Source organism: Dendropsophus ebraccatus, chromosome 10 (assembly GCF_027789765.1).
Source record: "Dendropsophus ebraccatus isolate aDenEbr1 chromosome 10, aDenEbr1.pat, whole genome shotgun sequence".
NCBI classification, from domain to species: Eukaryota; Metazoa; Chordata; class Amphibia; order Anura; family Hylidae; genus Dendropsophus; species Dendropsophus ebraccatus.
Window position 1 is genome coordinate 48,927,724 of NC_091463.1, and position 24,155 is coordinate 48,951,878.

The following is a 24,155-nucleotide window of genomic DNA, read 5'->3' on the forward strand; positions in this document are numbered from 1 at the left end:
GGTGAGTGCGTCGGTCACCTGGAGAGGGAGAACATCACCGTGCAGGAGCTCCGGGTCACCATTTGCCGAGAGCACTCAACCCTGTAACCCTTGTGGCCAAACACCTCAATAACTGTCAGCTGTACGATAGTTCAGCTGACACTTATCCCCCGATTTTGTTTGGATACAAATCAAAATTCTGAGGGAAATGTGGTTCGAATACTGAAGTGTTCAAATACCGAGGTATTACTGTATGTACAATAGCATAGTCAACTATATTACTGTATATACAGTAGCATAGTCAGCTACGCTTTTATATACAATATATATAAATATTATATAAATATAGTGATACAGTTAAATATGAACACAAAATGCAGTGTGAACCCGAGCTTATACATACCTTCCAGTAACATACATAGTACATAGTATACACACACAGGCACACAGTTATGTATATACACACAGGCAAATGGGGGAGCACACAGGGGACATATATACAATTCAGGTAGCACACAGGGGACATATATACAACTGGGGGCCGCACACAAGGGATATATATACAACTGGGGGCTAGCACGCAGGGGATATATAAACAACTGGGAGCAGCACACTAGGGGTCTATATACTACTGGGGGAGCACACAGGGGTCTATATACTACTGGGGCAGCACACAGGGGTCTATATACTACTGGGGCAGCACACAGGGGTCTATACAAAATTGAGACTGCACAGAGGGGCCTTACTACTATAGTGGGGCATAGAGCATACCTAATTATTAAGTGGGGGCACAGGGACACCTTAAAACTATGGGGGGAGAGAGGGGTGTAACTACTATATAGGGGTACAGGGGACCTAACTACTGTATGTGTTTGAGCCTAAAATGTTTCTCTAGCAGATTCTGGAGAGAGGATACACAGCCCAGGGAGACTTTAAGGTGGCCCATGCTTGATGGAGAGAGAAAGAAAAGGTGAAAGAAGATGCCTCCTGTGAGTGACTGGATGTAACTGCACTCTGTTATAGGGTTGTAGTGATAGTGGTCATGGTGTGACGGTATTATTCAATGGTATCATTGATGATATCTTCTTTTGGTTTTGTTCAGAGGCAATATGTAATCACTGTATGGTGGTAAGAATGATAAGATAACTACCGAATGTATTGGGGCTCGTAATACAGTGTGGGGGCACTTTCAGGGCATTATACTTTGTGTGGTAACCGATTCTGATAACACGGGGGGTGTCTGAGGTCTGCATGAACACTGTTGTGTTCCACCACTAGTGTTTTCTTGTGCACCTGTCCTAAAGTTCTCATTCAGGTTAAAGTGGTGGAGAAGTATTTTGTTTCCCTACTAGGTGTCACTGTTCTTTGTATGTATTAATTCTATGAACAAATGAAGATAATGGGTTAAGCATTTTGTGCTGACCACTAGTAGGTGCTCTGTCCTATTCTGTCTGTCCTCTCTTACACACACCACTGTACACCTTGGGTTATTTGTCCCCTTCTCTGTTGGTGGCGGTACCGACATCCCGGGTGGTTCGACTACCACTCCAGGTTGCCATGACAAGAACCCAAGGGACCGCCAAAAAGCCCGGAGGTTACCGACCCTATGGGGACATAAACCAGTCATACACAAAGCAGGTGCCAACATCACACATGTGCACTGTTGCAGTGCTGGCTTCACGACAAAACAACAACAACACTACTGGCCGAATACCACACTGTCCTATTCCTTCTGCCTTGTTAATTGTTTTCTCTGCTCTACCCGTTTTCTCACCTGCCGAGTTCCCTCTGGCTACTTCACAGTTAACTTTGTTTTGCATCAGTGATTGACAGCTGGTTTCTACACTCACTTTGCTGTTTCTGTTCTGTGTGTGTGTGATCCAATTGCCTTCTGGACTGGGTCCCTGGTCTTCTATATAAAGTCTCAGGGGGAGATTTATGAAAGGGTGTAAATATACACCTGGTGTAAACTGTCCACAGCAACCAATCACAGCTCACCTTTCAGCTTTTGTAGAATAAAAGAGGAGCTGTGATTGGTTGCTGTGGACAGTTTACACCAGGTGTATATTTACACCCTTTCATAAATCTCCCCCTCAATGTCTACATATACCTTGCTGGCTATTTAGTCTAGGTACCCTCTAGCAAGTTTAGCTCCTACTGTGATTTTCCTGTGTGTTTCCTTGCATTATCTGCCCTCTGCTCTGTTAGGCTGTATGCACACGTTCAGTATTTTTTTCTGGTCCTGAAACAACCCGTGAGAAATTACGGATTGGACAACCGTATTCCATCCGTATTTCCGTAATTCCATTTTTTTACTACTCATTGCTTTTCAATGCACTTCATCCGTATTTTTTTACGGAAATACGGATGCCAACATGTTACAATCCGTAAACAATCCATAACCAATTGATTTCAATGAGAGGATCCGCAAAAAAGAATTGGTCCGCACTGGGTCTAGGACTAGGACATGTCCCTTTTTTTCAGGATAGATTTTCATCCATTTCTGCTACTGATAGTGTGAATAGCCCAATAGACATCAATGTGCACTAACTCGGATCCGTAAATACGGATCCGCAAATTACGGGACGTGTGCATAAGGCCTTACTCAGATTATCCTGGTCTTCCCTGTTCCTTCCCTGACCAAGTGTACCACCAGTCATAACAGTTATTAAACCTGTGTTGGTCTTTCTTGAGAACAAGATTAGGAGTAGCTTCCCACCTTTTTTCTTTTTACATCAAAGTAATGTCTTATATTTCAGAGGAAATTTTTGACTTCTTAGGGTTCGATTACACGGGGCGATTATCGTGCAGAAAATCATTATATTGTTTTGAATTTAAACAATAATCGCCCAGTGTAATTGCAGGCAACGATCGAAAAATCATTTGTGTGTTGATCATTGATTTAGATCTGACCCTAAAATCATTGTTAATCGTTCGCTAATTATTCACTATTATTCCACATTCGTTCCCTGTAATTCTGCATTCATTCACTAATTATTTAGTGTAATTTCAAATCGTTCCTCCTTTTGCTCGGATCAGATGGAGTAAACAATTGTAGAAACGATCATAACTAATGACTATCATTCTGTGTAATGTGGTGAACGATAAAGAATCTCATTTGCGATCATTTATCGTTAAGCATTAGTTGTTAAAAAACGTTTAGTCTAATAGGACCCTTAGATTTAAAATTCTGCCTTTGAGACAATGGATATTGGTCACCATGTTTGGCAAACAGTCATGAAAACTCAAGTTTTTATAAAATTTTGGTGGGAGATGCCATTCCTACAGTTCAGATTGTGTCAATAAACCTACTGAATCAAGTGATTTCAGAATCAGGGATTCACTTTTAGAGCACTGTCCATATAGGATTGACAGGCATAGTAATCTCATCATAATCTCATTCAGCCAAGGATATGTGAATCAGATGGGGAGCTGATATTTATCACCTCTTATAATAATCAAGGGGGATTAAAAGAGCATGAAATCTATAATTTCCAATCATTGGCCAATTGCCTGGGAGCCCCAAATGTTGTGCCCTTAAGAATGTAAGTGAGTGGTCTTACAATCTACGCAATACCACTAATCATTGTACAAAAGCAGGGAATCCAGAGGTAAACTGGAGACCCTGCTCCTGTACAGAACGTATCTGTGGCGCCCCACATCAATAAAGTAGTGTAGTTTTCACGACTCAGGTCACAGAGAGATGCAGGAGAGACACGGACAGTGTACCCTAAGCTCAGCCCATAGCATATAGCAGCGGTCTGCTGCCGTTGTTTCTATTCCACGGAGCGAATGCAGCAGATCGCTGCTATATGAGTCATTTGTCTTTGAACATGTTGAAAGACAAACGACTGCAACGATCAGCCGACATCGGTTATGTCGGCTGATCGTTTTGTTTTATTACACAGGACGATTATCGGCCTTAATGGCTGATAATCGTTCCGTTTAATAAGGCCTTAAGACACAGTTCAGACACAGTATAAAATGTAAACACAGAATACACACAATTCATGGCCAAAAGCGGATTCTCGGTCATACCTTAATCCCCAATGTCCCAACAGGTTTAGTCATTACAATGGCACATAATGTGCATACAGGTACTCTAGTGCTGTCTAGACTCCCTGCTCCTAACTGTACAGGCAGGACACCAGGAGCTGGCAGAAGGGGGTGGAGTTTTTTTTACAATTTACATTTTTTTTTACAATTTCTCACCGACCTGGGCATTATAAAACAGACAAATGAAAAAAAGGACAACCCCTTTAACTAATCTATCTATAACTGGCAAGCTGAGAAACAGGCTATATAGGTATCACTATTATGTTTTTGTGAAATGGTGGAAAAGATACTGGGACCACCCAATAAGACTATAAATATTGGTGTCAAAAACATAATAATGCTATTCCTGTGCTGTCTCACACTGGAATTATCAAGAGGTTCATGCCCTTTGATAAATCCAAGTAGGCATCAGAGCTAGTGTAGGTTTTCACTACAATCTACATCAGCTACTATCTATACATGAGCAATATTGTGGAAAGTATGTGCTTGTGACCTGTTGTCCTGTTTATGACTGTATACCTGACAATGCGTCTGCCTTACCATTGTGTACCTTTCTGACCCTTCTGTGCATGAGCCAGACTGTTGACTTTGAGCCTCTGCTTGTTTTCCAGCCAGTGATAAATCTTTCTACTACCTGAACATCTTCAGCTCTGCTACGTATTCACATTGTTTTTGCTTCTGACCAGCACCACCTATTGGAGCTGCTTTCTACTACTTGTTTGTTAACTCGCACTGTAATGTGCTGCACCTTCTGCTACTACCACTGCACTAAGGGGCATTTATACTGAGTTGGGGGTACTAGGCCGCATTATTACTGAGTAGTAGGAATAAAGGCTGATATTATGGACACCAATGGGCATCATAATTTAGTGTGGGCGTTTAGGTGCACATTTACTGAGTGGAGGAACTATGGGGGCTCCATTACTGATATGGGTACTAAAGGGTATTATTACTTAGAGAGGGCTACTAAGGGGAACTATAACTGGTGGGAGGCACAAGGGGGCCACCATTACCGTGCATGTGATAGACTTTACTGTGTGTTAGGGATTAAGGGGGCACTACTATTTTCGGATAGGGGATTAAGGAGGCACTTACACAAAGGATGGATCATTACAAGGGGGTTATACCTTGCAGAGTGCCAGTGCAGTGCCGTGTGACTGCTGTCTGGGCACTGTATGGAGAGGTCTGAGTGTGCAGACATCATTTGGCAGTGTCTTGTGCTTTTGTTTTTGTATGGATACAATATATGTGCCAAGGAAACAATGGAGCAGATCCTTGTTTTTGAAGTGGCTTTTTTTTTATTAGTCACCACAAGATTGGAAGAATGATCCTCATATTAAATATATTATGTGGTTTTTGTATGACTATGACTCAGAACTATGTATATACAGTACATTTGCAGCAGATCCAGTGCCCGTTCATCCCAATGAGAATACATACTCCCACTGTGTGTATGTAAGTTAACCCCCCCCATCAGCCAGACCACATACATCACCTGCTCCCCACTCCGGCCTGCTTCGGGAGTGGCTGCTTTGGGTGGCTGCGGCAGGACAGCGCGCTGATTGGCTGAGCGGGATGAGCAGATGCCGGGAACACCTCGAAGCAAGCCGGAGCGGGGATCAGGTAATGTATGCTCCGGCCTGTGGGGGGGGGGGTTACCTTACATACTCACAGCGGGATGCCATTCCCGCTGCAAGTATGTATTCTCACCACTGCGGATCCGGTGTTTGTGAAGACACCCTTAAGAAGCATTATCCTACAGAAAACAATGAAGGAACAACTTTATTTTTAAATATGTAATTTACCACATAGTTTGTGATATAAAGGTTACAGTTACTTTGCACAAGTGTTTTAAGTCATGTTCATCAGGTTTAATCAGAGAAAAGCAAGAGCATGCAATAAAGTAAAGGGGTCATTAATAAAAGAAAATGGAGGGTGAAAATAAAAGATGATCCTTGTCACAGCATAATATTCCATTGTTAACTGTACTTTTCTAAGTATAAAGTTTTTGATCCTCAAGGACACTTTCATCAGATAAAATAGTGATAAACAGGAAATCTCTACCAACATGTTAAATTAGAAAAACAGCAAATTACAACTGATAATTTACATAAAAAGATATGATTGTAATACAAGACCTTGATATATACACAAAATAAAAATGAGATCAATATGATAGAACACATCTTTGAATGTCAACTTGAAAAATAAAAGAATCTCTAGAGGGCTACTGGCTGGTTGGGGACTGTATATTCTTCCCTTTTGAGGAACTGATAAAATTACTAATAAAAACTACCATTATATACAATGATAGCTATTATTTTTACTATGATAAGTTTTAGGCTGGGACTATTTGAGTTGTGGTCACCTGGTATAAGATCACAATATTGTGGTTTGTCACACCTGGAGTAGTGGATCCACTGGACCGACACCAGCGATGACACTAACCTCACCAGGGGGCGGAGTCTAAGGGGCCGCTGGTTTTCACCAGAGCCCGCCGCAAGGCGGGATGGACTTGCTGCGGCAGGCGACCCCCAGGTCGCTACCCCTGGCTTGGTTGCTGGTGTCGGCAGGCGAGGCGTGGCAGGAGATGGCACAGGCAATGGTCTGCAGGTGAGAGCGCACGTGACAGGCTGAACACGGGAACAGATGGAGTGACAGGGGAACAGGAACCAGGAACAGGGACTGGGACCAGGTAACGGATAGGACTCAGGAACAGGGACTAGGACCAGGTAGCGGAATAGGACACAGGAACAACAGGGGGCTGGGCCAACGCTATGGGAAGCATGTAGAGGCTCCAACACTAAGGACAGGGCATGCTGGGATTTATAGGGGAGTGATTGGTGCCATTAACCAATTAGGAGCGCACTGCCCCTTTAAATCTGAGACAGCCGGCGCGCGCGCGCCCTAGGAGGCGGGGACGCGCGCGCCGGCCGGCACAGACCGCGACATGCACGGAGGAGAGGTGAGGCGCCCCAGGGGCCGAAGCAGCAGCAGCGCCGGGTCCCTACACAAGGACCCCGGCGGCTGCACGGGACAGGAGGCGGTCGCGGCGGCCACCCGGGACGCGGGAAGCCGCCGCGGCCGTGACATGGTTCTACATCACAACTAATAATTGGGACCTTTTTGACATTGTGATTTACAAGTTGCAGTAAACCTGATGAATTTCTACAGGATCACTCTCATTATATTTTATTGGACTATTTTTGGATATGATTTTTTGTACTAAAAGGTGCGTGTGCAGGAATGAAGCAGTGAATGCCAAAAGAAGCATATTGACTTTCACTAGCTGGCTAAAAGAACCTTTTTGCTAGGGGCAACTGAGCCAGTTTCACTTTACACCATGTTTGATAAATCTCCCCCAATGTTCCTAGAATCACTAGAATCACTGATGTGATGTGATGGTGTCTCTGCTGTGTTTTGGTTGATATCCCTGAGGTGAACCATCACAGCTCAATGTGTCCATCAATCAAACAACTGCCTTCTCAAATGACCTGGGAAACAAAGGACTTTCTGTGTTTAGACTATATATAACTATATCTAATTATCAACCTGCTCAACTCCTTCTGTGAAATCACTCCTGTGCTACTACAAAATATCAGTCATTGTTGGCTGTCTCTAACTTAATGTCTTCTTGCATTGTCCACTGTATACCCTGTGGGTCCTGTTGGTAGTGGATTTGCCTTGTTTTACACGTATTCTAACTCTAAGTGTACTTATTGGTCTGAGGCTTACAACATTAGGCCATGTTCAGACCTCGTAAGAGACCGGCAGTTCCGTGACCCAGCTGGGTCACGGAACGGCCGGTCTAAGAAAAGATCATCCCGGCTGGTACTGCAGTACTGGTCGTATGATCTTTCGCGCCGCTGAGTTCTGATGCTCACGTGTCCATGCGCGCCCACATCAGAACTCTCCACTGCACACTATGGAGCATGCGCCCGGAGCCGCACGCTCTATAGTGTGCACTGACAGGGTTTTCTGCAGCCTTTATTCATTGAATAGAAGCCGCAAAAACTCACATGTCAGTTTCTCATGGCACCGCTAGGGATTCTAAAGACAGCAATGCAACGTATATTTTCGTATTAATCACGGCCCTTGTTGCAATCAGCAACAATGACCGTAGTTTTATGAAAATATACGTATTGTGAACATAGCCTTAGGCTGGGTTCACACACAGTATTTTTGCTCAGTATTTTGGTCCTCATATTACAACCAAAACCAAGAGTGGATTGAAAATACAGAAAGGCTATGTTCACACACTGCTGACACTTAGTAGATGGCCGTCATTTAATGGCAAATAATTGGTGTTATTTTAATAATTTTAATATGGTGTTAATTTAATAATTTTAATATTTTAATGGCCATTATTTCATAACATTGGCCGATGTTTTAAAATAACACCAATTATTTGCCATTAAATGACGGCCATCTACTAAGTGTCAGCAGTGTGTGAACATAGCCTTTCTGTATTTTCAATCCACTCCTGGTTTTGGTTGCAATATGAGGACCAAAATACTGAGCAAAAATACTGTGTGTGAACTTAAAGGGGAGCTAAACTGATCCACACACCTCCTTATACTTCCCTAGGCTACACTAGATTCTGAACAGACTAAAAGGGTTGATGTTGGTCATTAAGACTATGTTCACACTACGTAAAAGTAAGGCCGTTGTTGCCATCGGCTACAACCGCCGTACTTTCTACGGGTGAACATGACCTATTGTTCTATGGGATCCCGTCCGGAGCGTACACACATCGTATACGCTCCGGCCGGGATCCTGCACGGGGTCGCAAATAACTGACATGTCAGTTTTCTGTGAATTCAGTGAATTCCGGCCGCAGAAAGCCCTGTCAGTTCACACAGTGAAGCGAGCGGCTCCGGCCGCTTTCTTCACTGTGTGCCATGGGAAGCTCTGATGCAGGCGCGCTGATGTGCCCTCATCAGAGCTCTAGAAAGATCATCCGGCTGGTACTTAAGTATCGGCCGAGATGATCCGGCCAGAGACCGGCCGTTCCATGACCTGGCCGGGGTCACGGAACGGCCAGTCTCTTACGTAGTGTGAACATAGCCTAAAGGTGATAACTGATAGCAGCTGACTCCTGCCATCTATGTAACAAGCAGAGCTACAGTATTTTGGTTTGGAAAAAAATGTGCTGGAAACCATTAAAAAAAACCTCTATATTATTATTATCTACTTTCCTTCCACTTTTCAGCCACTGCTGTTCTTCCAGAGCTGATCCTTTTTCTTTTTGGGGTAGGTGCATACATTGCCTGTTTAGCCACTCAGTGCTGGCAGTAGTGTCCCACAACAGCCTCAAACACAAAGCCCTGTGATAAGAAAATGGTTGTGGCATATGCAAGGAAGGTGGGTCAATTTTTTTGGGACCAGAGGTGGGGATCCAGCACGTTTTTTAAAGATCAGGTTTAATTCCTCTTTAACACTCTTAACCTCAAAGTTTTCTACAGTGCTGCCCTTATCTATATTTTCTTGCTCATCTCTCTTTATTATGATATCATTGCTCTACATTCTAGCAATGATCCAAGACTAATGTTCTCCACAATGCTTATACAGTGGTACCTTGGTTTAAGAGCGTTTTGGTTTAAGAGCTCACAATTTTTCTAAATTGTGACTTGGTTTAAGAGCATTGCTTTGGTTTAGGAGCTCCCCCTACTGGGTGGGAGCGCAAGTGGAGGGTTGGCATGGCCTGCATAGCTGGGTCTACAGCCCTGTACTCTGACTCAGGAAGTCTCCCTCACCTTTCAAATTATAGCAGATCCATGTCAGGCTGGGGCTTGCATCCGGGGACAGGACTGTGGGGATAATCTCTCCATAGCTGTAACCCCTCTCTCCCCGGACAGAGAGTGCTGCATGTATGTGCCCACATCTACCCTGCTCATTCCTTCCTGCTCCCTGCAGTCTCTGTCAGTCCTTGTGTTTCCCATCCTCTCCATTACTGTACAGTAACTTATAATATCATATGTTCTGCTGTTTCTTAATGTTTGTTTCATTTGTTTTACATGTTATTCAGAATAATAAATCATTATTTTTGGGGTGTGGAACCAATTGTCTGCATTTCTATGATTTCTTATGGGAACATTTGCTTTGGTTTAAGAGTAGATTTGGAGTTTTCTATAGTCTTCTACCCTGGATAGCTAGCTTAATCTCCGACGTTTAACATTTAAAGGGGTGCAAAATATGTTAGCACATGAATATTATTATTTTTAAGTTGTTGGAAACGGCAGTTTCAGAACTAGAAACAGATTTAGAAGACCCCAAAGTCTACAGAACTGAGGTCCCAAACATTTAAATCGTGCCTCTTCTTACTGTGTTGTGTGCATCTTTCCTAATAATAGATTGTTTGTTAGACTGATTCATAAACTATAGGCTTGTCACTTAACAGGACAGGATGGGCTTGGCTGTCTGAGCCATATTAAATAAACTAGGATGAAGAAATTCCCATTAGTGTGTGACTAGACTTGCGGTCAAGGTAACATAGTTGTGCAAAGCAAAGGAGGTTCTGGTGCCAGACTGAATATAGTCCAAACTCATACATCCTGCTGTCTGAATGTATAAGAAGATACAAAGGAAACAAAAAACAACACATCACGTTTCTTCAGTATACACATCTCATGCTAAGAACTATAAATAAGTTTCCAAATGGATCTAATTATATAATGCATGACCAGGGGAACGGATACAAGGAACTTCCTAGCATCAGTTTTAAAGTCCATAAACCATGTACAAGTCATCAAAGGTGCAAATGGAATGGTCGCCAAGTGTATTTACTCCAAACGTCAGCTAGGGGTGGGATGCAGCCACTGGATAGAGGAAGGATACTGACATGATCCCTGGAATTAATTGTGTTTGAATAAGTAGCCTAATCTACAGTTATATAGTTGTTTAAACCCACAGTAAGTCACTGCCAGCAAGCATGAGGCATGAGAAGCAATGTTAGGATCTGCTTACATTCTGCTATTCCTATAGCTCAAAAATATATGTCTGTACTATTCCATATCATATAACTGTTATATGGCAACGTACAGCCATACAAGGGTACATGTTAGCTATTGGCTGCAAAGGGTGTGATAGGACATTGATCCAGGGATTATTCTGATTGCTATATTTGAGTCGGGAAGCAATTTTCACCCTGTGATGGGGCAACTGGCATCTGCCTTAATGAGGGTTTTTGCCTTCCTCTGGATCAACACAGTAGGGTTTTACTGTATACACTCCGGCCGCTATTCCATTCATTCACATACAACGTATGTGTTGTATAAATCAAGGCCATTGCTGCAATTTGCAACCACAGCTGTCATTTATGCAAAACATACGTTGTGTGAACATAGCCTTACCCTGTGGACCTGTACATATAAATATTGTACATATAGCTGTTGAGACACTAAGTCACACATTCTAACGTGGATGCAGATAGAATACTTCTCCCTGTGCGATTTCAGCTGCAATAAGAAAGTTTTCATCAGTGGTCAGTAGCAATGTGGTACTTTAAACAGTTATCTCTCTTAGGCTCCTTTTACACCTACAGATACATTGCTTAAACTCTTGTTTAGCGAACGACAACTGATGATTTTTTTTCTTTTAAATGGTTTAGATGATTTAGGCATTTAGACGAGAAGATGAATCACTATGAAAAGTGCTTAATGTATTCGTAATTAATGATTGTAAGTATGATTGTATTTGTGTTCGTATATATATTGTGAACAATCATATTTGTGGTCATATTTATATACTGTGAAAGACTTACGATGAGATTAACAATGATTTAGAGGTATAACTGACATTTTATCTTTATTCTATAGGTCAATCTGAATACAGCGATATGCATGTTTGCATAGCTAGTCTAATGTTTTACTATTTTTATTAACAGTAAAAAAAATTTTTGCAAATAGGTATATTTAAAATGGCGCATTTATTTTTTCACCTACAGGGCTGTATGGGGTGTCATTTTTTGCACCATGATCTCTAGTTTTTAGTAGTACCATATTTGTTTAGATTGGATGTATTAATCAGTTTTTATAATTTTTTTTATCTATAAAATGTTTTAAAAAAATCAGCAATCCTTGCAGTTTTTTTACCGCTTTTTGTTCACGTCGTACACCGTGCGGTAATATTATTGTTTTATCTTAATAGATTGGACAATTACGCATGTTACCACATATAATATGTTTATTTATTTTATTACTTTTATGTGTTTTATTTATAAAATGGGAAAGGGGAGTAATTTAGACTTTTATTGGGGGAGGGGTTTGGGGGCATTTTTAAAAACATATATTTATTTATTTTATTACACTAAATTCCCCTAGGTAACTATTACATACATTCATTTGATTGCTAACATTGATCCCTGCTATGCCATAGCATAGCAGGGATCAATGTTATCTGTGATCTTCTGATAGAGCCTGCCTGTGACAGAAGACTGAAGACCTGACTGCACAGAGGAAGGTAAGAGACCTCCAGCAGTTAGGCCTTGCGATCCAGACCCCTGCAGACACGCTGCAGGGGTCCCGATCAGTAAAAGACAGGAGATGCTCCTGTCACTTACACTTAAATGCTGCGGCACGATCGTGGCATTTAAGGGGTAATGGCGGGCGGAGGCGCGGCCCGCCATTAAGGATGAGGGCCTGGCTGCCGATAGCAGCCAGTCCTCACCCGCTGTGAAGCAAGCTCAGCTCCTGAGCTCTCTTCATAGTGCCGCCCTCCTGCATTAAGGCACAGCCTTATAGGTCATAGGTCAGATCTTGCTTCCTCATTGTTCTCCACTTGCTGCCTTTGCTATTACATGCACAGACAGTGAGCAAGAGCAGTGGACAGGGCTGCCCGGACGATCCTTAGATCATATGGGTGGCCCATTAACCCCTTAAACACAGAGCCAATTTCGATTTTTATTTTTGCACTTCCGTTTTTTTCCTTCTTGTGCTTAAAAGGCCATAGCAGTTGCATTTTTTTTACCTAGAAACCCACATGAGCCCTTATGTTTTGCACCACTAATTGTACTTTGCCATGACAGGTTGAATTTTTCATAAAGTACCCTGCAAAACCAGAAAAAAAATAAATGTGTGGTGAAATTGAAAAAAAAACCCAAACGGATTGTTTATTTGGGGGGGATTTATTTTTACGCCATTCACCCTGAGGTAAAACTGACTTGTTATATATGTTCCTCAAGTCGTTACGATCACAACAATATATAACATGTATAACTTTTCTTTTATGTGTTGGCTTGTAAAAAATTCAAACCATTGTTAAAAAATATATGTTCCTTAAAATCACTCCATTCCCAGGCTTATAACGCTTTTATCCTTTGGTCTATGGGGCTGTCTGAGGTGTCATTTTTCTGCATTGTTAGCCAATAAGCAGGTGGGTAATTGGTTCAAGGTTCATGTAATGGATATGGAGGGTAAGCAAATTTGCTATACATCACAGTATAGAGCAATGTTTCTTTAATCCAGTCCCCAAGAACCCCTAACAGGTTACGTTTCTGAGGATTTTCTCAGTATTTCACAGGTATAGTAAGTGCATCAGGTGTGCTTTGCATGGCGGATTCTCAAATCTTGACCTGATGGGGCACTTGAGGACTGGAGTTGAGAAACACTGGTGTAGAGCCTTAGGCCCCTCAGTCTTGTGTAGCGGAATATTAACCTGTAATTACACATCCGGATAGTTCTGTGGTCAATTGAACCTGGCAACATCTTGCACAATTAATCACTCATAGATGCAATCTATCTTCGGCGTTCTGTAATGCACTGATGGTCCGGCAGCTGTTGGATTTTGAGAGCTGTTGTTTTTACTGCAGTGTTGCACATAATTGTTCTCATCTGCTTTATGTTCCTTTTTGTCTTTTCAGTATTTTTGGCCACTGAAACATGATGATTCAACCATGAGGCCAGTATTTTCTGGTTTATGATCCTTGAGGTATTTCCATGTGCATGAAATCATAAAAATGTAAACAGTAATGCCATTTATACAGGATTTCTCCAGTGTGTTGTTACCGTCTGTTAATATTAAACTAATCTGCAACAGGTAGCAAGTTATGAACAGCTACAGATATAGCATGGGAGATTTTGTCAGATAGCAGGGGCGTTGCTAGGATTCATGGGGCCCCATAGCAAAAATTGTATGCCTGCAGCCACAAGAGTGACTGGAAGAGCAGAGAGCCAATGGCTTCTTGCTCTGTCAGTCCACTGTATTTAACTTTAAGGGCCCATTAGGAGCCCTTGTGGTTAAACACATAGGTGCAGGAGCAGACTACCTTCTGCTTAACCCCTCATGTACTGCAGTGTGTAAATACCCAAAGTTCACTTACATGCTGCAACACAAAAAAAGGATTAAAAATCAGAAGACTATGAGCTCTCTGCTTCACTGCTTGTGCACTGATAACCCCTGACCTCGAAGCTTGCAGACAGAACAGATGTCAGGGGTTAAGCAAAGATCTCCTTGTCTTCTGCTTTTTAACCTTTTTTTGTGTTGCAGCATGTAAGTAAACTTTGGTTCACTTACACACTGCAGTGCATAAGAGGTTAAGCAGAAGAACACAGGACGGATCTTACATTCCCTGTGCATCCCAAACCCCCCTGTGGCAGGGGCCCCATAGCAGCTGCCTGGCCTGCCTCTTTGGTAGCTACACCACTGTCGGATAGGTATATCCGACCTGTTCCGGCAGAGCACATTTACTACATTGAGCAGGGCTCCTCTGGCAACTCTTCTCTCTCTCCTCTCTACTACAAAGCACCTCCAACTACAAACACTGGTTCTACCCAACTGTTAGCACCTGCGTTCTTTGCCAAGATTTGCATTGTTTGCATCATGTGTACTGTTTATCCTTCAGTAAAGTATTATATTTTTTCTAAAACGCATAGGACTCTGGTCTGCTCTGTCAGCACCTGCAACTACACACCACTGTATACTTGGGTTATTTCCCCTTTCTGTGAGTTGCGGTACCAACAACTTGGGGTGGGTCTACAAGAGGAAACTAGGAGAACCGTCCTCAATGGAAAGTTCTGGAGTTGGCTCTACTACTCACCTCTGATGGGTTTCTAATCGGTATTTGATAAAAAGTACATGTACAGACAGCAAGCGGGGAGCACCAGGAGGGGCTGTCTGAACAATCTTTAGACCATTCAGGCTGCCTATTGAAGTCAGTGGTGGTCTACTGCTGCTGTTCCTATTACACAAAATGACATGCAGTAGACCGCCACTGCAAAAATCAGGATCTTTCAGGATCACAATTACCCAACATTGTGCATCTAATTGTGACCTTCCAACAGGTCCTATTACACTAAACAAATATCGCCTCGAACGGGCAGTAATTGGCCTTTACTCTTCCCAGTCAGCCACTGCTCAGCACAGACAGAATACATCTCTCTATAGTGTTTATGCCAAGTGAGTTTTTTATGTCCAAACGGCACATTAGCAAAAGGTTTGCTTTGATTGTTAGCACTAATCTTTGTTGTATTGTGTACCACTAGTGTATGAGGTACAACACTAGGGGGGAGATTTATCAAAGGGTGTAAGATTTAGACTGGTGCAAACTACCCACAGCAACCAATCACAGCTCAGCTTTAGGCAGTGCTGAAAGGAAAGAGGAGCTGTGATTGGTTGCTGTGGGCAGTTTTCACCAGTCTAAGGCCCTATGCACACGTTCAGTATTTTTTTCTGGTCCTGAAACAACCCGTGAGAAATTGCGGATTGGACATCCGTATTCCATCCGTATTTCATCCGTATTCCATCCGTATTTCCGTAAATCCGTTTTTGCTGCTGACTGCTTTATGCAAGTGATTAAAGTTGAGTAGTTAAAAAAAAAAGTTGCCAAACCCCGAAAATAAGTCACATGATCGCTTGTCAGCCATTTTACTTTGCCATTTCTGGTTTGCTTTGCTGTGAGACAGTTCTGGTATTTACCTCTGCTTGTCTAGCTTTGGTTTTTGACTTTACTTATCACCGTGAAGATGACCGATCAAGTAGCTGATGAAGCACTCCTGACCTGGCTTGTTTCCCAGCGCTTTGGAGAGCAGGACACGCTTAAAGAAGAGCCGAGGAGCAAGCGTCGGAGATACTGGGTACACCCCATTGTCTCTGCGCGCCCGGAAAGGGGACAGTTTCATCAGCTGTACACCGACCTGCGAAGGTATCCTGACAAGTTCCAGAACTATTGCCGGATGACCATTGCGACCTTTGATCGCCTCCTTGCTGACCTGCGTCCAGGACTGCTATACCGGGATACAGTAATGCGAGAGGCAATTTCCCCAGAAGAAAGACTCCTTGTGACCCTCAGGTGCTTTATTTTAATGTTGTGTATTAAAATGCTACTATTGTTTCTTGGAAATTTTTAAATACTAATAATCTTTACTGTCTTTTATTGCAGATTTCTTGCCACTGGTAACTCATTTGCATGCCTGCATTATGAGTTTGCGTTGGGGATTTCCACAATATCCTCTATTGTTGGATTGACCTGCTCAGCCATCTGGGAGCGTCTGAGGGCCCAAGTAATGCCACCCCCCCCCAGCCTGAAGATTGGATCCGCATCGCTGGGGGCTTTGAAGCAACAGCGCAGTTTCCAAACTGCATCGGTGCCCTGGATGGAAAGCATATTCGTGTGAAGAAGCCATCTAATTCTGGGTCCCTGTATTTCAATTACAAACATTATTTCTCGATGGTCCTGTTAGCATTAGCTGACAGTGACTATCGATTTGTGGTTGTGGATATAGGGGCCTATGGAAGCGCAGCGGATGCTGGTGTTTTTAGGGCTTCCAGAATTGGAGAGATGCTGAAGTCCAACCACCTGGGCATCCCGGAATCAAGGCCTCTACCTGGATCATCTGGACCTCCAGCTCCATTTGTGATTGTGGCTGATGAAGGGTTTGGCTTACAGACCCACCTATTGCGTCCTTTTCCAAGGCGAGGCTTGGATGACCGGAGGCGCATTTTCAATTATCGTCTCACTCGTGCGAGGCGGTATGTGGAGTGCGCCTTTGGAATTCTGAGCTCCAAGTGGCGGGTAATGCAGTCTGCCCTTCAGTTAACTCCTGACAAGGTTAAGAAGGTGATACAGGCTTGTGTTATCCTTCACAACTACGTCAGGATTCATGATGCCACAGTCATCCCGGAGGAACAGATGTCAGCCATGCAGTCTGCCCCCATCCCGTTGGAAGGGAACCTGCAAGGAAGGCCTGGATCGTCAGGATTGGCTGTCCGGGACTTCTACGCAGACTACTTTCTATCACCAGCAGGAGCAGTACCATGGCAGAGGGATATCTGTTAAGAGACTTTGATTCTGGACTGGTGCTTCAAGTTCTATTAGTTAGTTTAGTTTTGGTTCCTGTGTTAGTTAGTTAGGGACTCACAGTAGATGAGGCCCCTTGACGTGGGCTGCGAGCTTCCGATATTTGTGTCCACATTCTCATTTTGGTTTTCAAAATGAGTAATGTAGGCACAATTATCAACTAAGACCTCATCATCTGAGGACATATCTCAAAGTCCACGGGCCACCCTGAACTGTTTTGGAAAAGGAAAGGCTGATGTAGCACTATTGAGCCATTCAAATAACAAATGTTGTATGTGGTGTGAAATAAACGGACAAACCATGATCGCAAACTGTTTTTTTTAAATACTGCAGTAGAAAATCACACATTTTCTTTACATCACAAATGCTTACATCAAATACAAACTCCAAACTTTGTGAAAGCTATGGTAAATAAAAACTTCCAAAAAATACTGAGAAAATGGAGGGGTAGATGCCTGCTCCACCTGTCGTGTTGACATTTTCACCAGCATGACTAATCCAGGCTGGTTGGTGGGGTATACCACTCGTGGGTGCAATATGTAACGGTGTACTATGGCTTTTGTAGATTCACTACAAAATAAACTTTTCTAAAACTTTGTAATGTGTGTTATATTAGTGATATAATAGGGTTCCCCTCAACCCTATGGCAGACCCAAAAGTGTCATGCACTATACTCACGAGAATCGTGTCAAACCCCTGGGCAACATCTGGTGATAATGAAGATGGTGCCCAGGGGTTTGCACGAATCTGGTGAGTGAAGTGTATCACACTGTCTGGTCTGGCGTGGGGGGGGGGAACATTCACTAACATAAAACACATTTTAAACTTCAAATGTGTTGAGTGAAAAAATTATAAACAACACACTACCCCTTTAAGACACCAGTTGAACAAACTCACAGATTCAACACCAATTATTAACTGAAAATCCACTCTTTAAAAAACTAATGTGAACTAACATTTACACTTCAAACAGATCCTGAGAGTAGGGAGTGGAAGACGCGTGCTCTGCCGGTTGTGGTGTATTTTGAGGGCTTCGGCATGCCCAATCCTGGCTGTTAGGAGGGGTATACCACTCATGGGAGTGTTGGGAAGTTGGACGAGGCAGGTATCGCTGTATGGGAGGGTGGTGATTGGGGGAAGGAGTGTATAAGGTTTGGGTAGGAGTGGCGATGGTTGGGGTGTCCCCATACTTAAACATATCAGCAATTTTGGAGAGTTTGTCTGGGTCAAAATGTTTGCTAAAAGTCTCAACCACAGCCAACAGAGTCCCATAGCATCTCTGGCGTTTCTCTTCAGGTACACTGTCCAGTGCAACTGCCAGGCTGTTGCAGAACAGCTGGTTTGGCTTCTGCTCTCCACGTTTCTTCAGTATTGCGAGGACCTATAAAAAGAAAAAATATGAAGTCTCTATGTACATGTCTCTATGACCTGTTGACAGTGCTTAGAAGAGCCTTACCTCACCTCACTGTCAATTTGTGATTTGGTTGACACCACATTACGGTTTTCTCTCCTACGACGTTGGCAAATTTGCACTGATTCAGCCGGAGATGTGTCCAGGTTTTCAGCAGCCTCCATGGATTCCTCCTCCCTTGAATCCGGAACTTCTTTCTCCTGATTTCCTTGGGAGCTACCAGAAGCCTCATCTTCTGCTACCAGATTATCAGATGTTCTACAAAGATGTAATAAAAATTTTATAATAAAAAATGAACATTCTAGCCATGGTGGGGGTTGTAGTTTCACAGGAGGGACACTTTAGGTATGGTGGGGGTTGTAGTTTCACAGGAGGGACACTTTAGGTATGGTGGGGGTTGTAGTTTCACAGGAGGGACACTTTAGGTATGGTGGGGGTTGTAGTTTCACAGGAGGGACACTTTAGGTATGGTGGGGGTTGTAGTTTCACAGGAGGGGCATTATAGGCATTATTAATGGTAAAACAAACTTACGGGCCAACGTCCAGGACTTGTTTCAGGAACATTAATTGTTCTGTGTACACATATGTTCTCTTGGGCATACGTCCATCTCCACTGCGGCTTCTCATCTGCATCTCCCTCTTGAACTGATCCCTGCATGTCTGCCACCTTGATTTCAGTCTTTCCACTGATAAAACACAGTACACTTATGAAATACCAATAAATTGTGCACTACATGACTTAACAACAAAACATACATACATACATACATACATATATACATACATACATACATACATACCCAATTCCTGTTTCTCTTTCTTGGACCCTGATGCCCATTGCTGGCCATAAATTTCATGGGCAATCTCAGACCATCCCTTGTCCCTTCTTGTTCGGTTCACATAAAATGCATCTCTTTTGTTCCACAAGTAGGGGCGTTCTTCTATGAGGTGAATGAGCTTCTCCACATCCATTTTTAATCTTCTCTTTCACTTTCTCTGTCTGTTTCTGGGTCCCACCACATGTGCTGCTGCTTTCACTTTCAATTCCCACCGGCATGTGATTCTGCACTTCCTTCTGCACTTCCTTCTTCCTGTCAGCGGTTGCTTAAGAGACAGAACCATGTGACCCATGAGTCATCCGTATTTTTTCACGGGAATACGGAAATACGGATGCCAAACATGGTTCAATCCGTAAACAATCCGTACGCAATTGATTTCAATGAGAGGATCCGTAAAAAAATCAGGGTCCGCACATGGTCCGCACTAGGACATGTCCTTTTTTTTTTACGGATTGATTTTCATCCATTTCTGCTACTGATCGTGTGAATAGCCCAATAGACTTCAATGTGCACTAACTCGGATACGGAAATACGGATCCGTAAATTACGGAACGTGTGCATAGGGCCTAAATCTTACACCCTTTGATAAATCTCCCCCTAGGTGTACAAAAGGCTATGGCTGCAATAAGATATCCTAAAATAATAAGAAGGGAAATACTAAAAGGGCAGACTAGATGGACCCAGTGGTCTCAACTGGTGAAGGTGAATGGGGTCACATTGCAATCTGCAAATTATTGTGACCATAAATTCAGGGATAGATTTATCATGTTTGTCAGGTTGCAGCCACAATCTTTAACTGTGAAACCCATGGCCCCTACTTTTAATTTTTCTCTACATTTATGCTGAGTTCATACGAAAAAAAAGATTTATTTTTAGTGTACACAAAAACATGGTCGACCACATTTTGTGTACGCTGGTTGGTTTTTTTTAAAATCAGTTTTTAAAATAATGGAAGTCAATGCAAAAATGGATCAGAACGGATGCACACAAATGCATCTGTTAAAAAAAAAAAAACGGATTGCAAAAACCCAGCCTTAGTTTTATTTCCTGAGCCAGGGTTATGGTGGGACTCTACACAAACTTTCAATATCTTATTTCCAGTAATTGACCTTTGAACAAAGGGAAGACTATAACTCAGTCTCTCAAGCTCTCCCAGATGACTCTGTTTTAGGGCTAACACTGCTCAGTCTTTGTATTACAAGTTACCATTGATATCACAAATAGGCTGTCCATCTGACCTTCCCTGTCTCACTGGTGTACTCTCTTAACACCAGGTAGGCATTGTCATTACCTAAGTCTTCTCTGCATGGCCCAGACAAGAGGATCACAGATCAAGACTATCTGTCACATCAATGCGCCAGTGGCCAGGGTTTCCATCATAATTCCAGCACTTTGCCTGCTGGGAACAAACGACCCCAAACAAGCATGGAGTCTCATAATGCTCACATGGTCTCATTCTCACAAATTACAGTACATTCACACAGCAGGCTTCCTATGCTCCTATGTATGAGATCAATCATCACCCAACATAGATGAAAATTTAGCTTAGCTACATTTGTTAGTAAGTTCATGTGTACACAATTTTATACATATACTGTATGTAGTATATAAAATAGATATAATATGTAAAGTTACCACAAAATAGCATACATAAAGTTATTTGTCTGGGTAGGCATATTATTACTATGAATAAATAACTGCAGGTACTATGGGTGCTAACAATGACCCAGTGTATTGGAGTGACTCACTGCTGAACTATTTAGCTGAGTCTATATTTACTGACATGGTCACATTGATGGTGTAGGCGTTAATAGCTTGGCTTTTTGATATGTCTGTCTCAAGTTGTCGGAAATATAGACTACCTGAAACTATCCCATTCTGTGGCATATATTGAATAAATCTAGTTATGGGTATATGGCTCTTTATAACTGTGTGATTCATCAGCATTTCAACAGAATGTGCCACACATTTACATGCGTAAGTGAATGAGGACAAGGGCTTTTTTTTTGTAATACTATAGTTTGTTGCTGCAATAGATGTGTTCTTTCAGATGTTTCCTCTCTTAGTTCTACTACCTGGCTAGCACCCAGTTTAGCAAACAGCAAAGACTATAATTACATTTATTTTACAGCATCAAGCTAAGGCAGGGAAGACTGGGCTAATGAGTGCCGTAATCTCGTGTTTGCCAAAGTATCATGTAATATCAGCTAGAACACTTAATGCTAAATATATTTTTTGTATTGTTCTATTCATCATGTATTATATTTACTTACTGACTGCTGAGAAGCACCTTGTTTAGTGGTTATTAGAACAATTTTGTAGCGCAGAGTATGTAGTTCCTTCAATGGCCATCATACAATATAGTTTGGATTATTTAAAGGGGTTAAGTTTTGTTAAATATACAGTGGTCCCTTATCATACGATAATTTCAACTTACATTGGCCTCTTAAGTGTCAACTTAACCAGCTTCAGTGCAATACAGAGTATAACAAAAAACCCAATGCTCACAGGTGCTAGCGCCAAAATACAATATAGTTTAGAAAGACCTTTGAGATAGGCTGGAAATAGTAGAAGACTTGTATGCAAGGGTAGTTTAGGGGCCGGGTAAGAGCTCATGTCTAATTAGTAACAGTACTCTGCCGGGATGTGTGCTTAAAGTTTCTTTTAATTACTTGAAAATAATCCTTATACTCATGCACTCTGCCTGCACTAGTTCGGAGACTGCCAAGTGAGGTATTATGAATCCTAGGCCTCTGTCTCTAAGTTGAGCTTTCACTGAAGTTATCCCCAAGTGGACTAGTGTGTGTCAATAAGGTGCCTCGGCTCTTAGCATCTTTGCATTACTGGGCATCAGTTCCTCTGCCTTTCCTCAGGGGTGACTGTCCTGACTGAAGAAATACACAGTATAGACAAGGGTTGTTCCTGGTGTCTGGTTACCCTACCTCTAGGGTTCAACACTGCATACTGGCTGGCTGTCTCAGCATACAGAAAAAGGTTTAGCCCCTGTAAAGGGCTCTGGCCGAAGCTAGGCCTGCTTAGTCATCACTGCAGGAACCTGTGTCTGGAGTCTTTCTCTCATACACACTATCTGGAAGAAAAAACAAGAACAGGAAAGCCCTACCTTATATAGGGTGGTGTGACAGGAAGTGAAATTGAGAGAGAATGGTGTACAGAGTGTAAGTATCTGTGATTGGACAACACATAAACATAGCCTAACTTTTTAGGACTGCAGCCATGCACTGGGGAGAAGTGAGATACAGTACCTAGTGGCTGGAGAGGAGAATCACAACCGCCAGAACTTGGTGTGACACCTGAGTTACAATCTGACAGTCGGTTAAAACTTAGTGGCCTCTGTACTGGGACACTACACCTTCAAACAGAAGAAAATTATTCAAGAAAATTTGGCAGTGTAATAGAAAGTATAATAACCCCAAACGAGCAAACACATGAACCACATCAATGGCTTGTTAGAAAATTATAACAAAGTTTATTAAAAAAAAAAAAGGTACCTTCAAACAGAAGAAAATTATTAAAGAAAATGTGGGAGTGTAATAGAAAGGCCTGGGTGACCAGACATGTTTTTAATGAATAGGCAAAAGCATCTGGAGAGAAGCAGGCTGCCTCTAAAAGCACTACTGCTGTTAGACAATGCTCCTGGGCACGACCCAGTACTGACAGAATTATTAGAGGCCCAGTTTAATTTCATCAAATTTCTTCCTCAAAACACTACTTCTCTTCAACTAATGGACCAACAAGTCATCTCTAACTTAAGCTATACACCAAGAACATGTTTTTAAAATGCCTTAAAGCAACTGAACCAGCTGAAAACTTGACACTGAAAGAGTTCTGGAAAGCATAATTTAGCATCTTGGACTGTGTGAGGCTAATTGTTAGTTCATGGAATAACATTTGCATTTTGTCTGCCTGAAAACATTTGTGGCCTTCCATCATACATGATACAGATGTTTCTATGTCACATCAGCAAGATGGCATTGAGCAGGAAATTGTCACTCTGGCTCAGTCTGGAAGGGGATGTGAATGTGGTCTGGAAGTGGATGAAGATGATGAAGAAACTGATTCAAGACCATGAGAGGGAACTGACAAGAAAAGAGCTACTTAAAGCGACTCTGTACCCACAATCTGACCCCTGACATCTGAGAGGTTGTGCCAGCCTAATGCATTCACAATGTAGGCCACTCCCGTAGGGCACGAGGCTGACAGTTTAAAAGTTGTTTTTTACCACAATAACTGCATCACCTGCCAAACAGACCACAGGACAGATCTTTGATTAAAAGCAGCTATCTGAAGGTACAAGTGGTTTGGGGGGGGGGGGGGCAGATTGTGGGTACAGAGTCACTTTAAACTTGAGCGTGTTTTCACAATTCAAGAAATTAAGAATCTCTTTTCTTCCTGGGAAGCTATGAAGAGTGTTGTCCAAAAAAAAGAAAACAGACATTGCTCCTGCTGACCTTAAAACATGTGAATATGAAGACAAGGTGCTGAGCTACTTAAAGCGTAACTGTCATGTTTTTTTTATTGCAGAAATAAGTAGTATAAGCGATTTTAAGAAACTCTG

At 42.4% G+C, this 24,155-nt stretch overlaps 1 protein-coding gene across 1 annotated transcript; it reads right to left on the reverse strand.

Moving 5' to 3' along the window:
- Positions 1 to 18,254: 18,254 nt before the first annotated feature.
- On the reverse strand, positions 18,255 to 19,795 carry LOC138765901 (uncharacterized). The gene is made up of 4 exons (XM_069943041.1): positions 19,541 to 19,795; positions 19,273 to 19,426; positions 18,791 to 18,998; positions 18,255 to 18,710 (listed from the first exon to the last, which is right to left on the reverse strand). The coding sequence occupies exons 1-4, from the start codon at positions 19,710 to 19,712 to the stop codon at positions 18,288 to 18,290; spliced, it is 957 nt and encodes a 318-aa protein (XP_069799142.1). The 5' UTR covers positions 19,713 to 19,795; the 3' UTR covers positions 18,255 to 18,287.
- Positions 19,796 to 24,155: the final 4,360 nt, after the last annotated feature.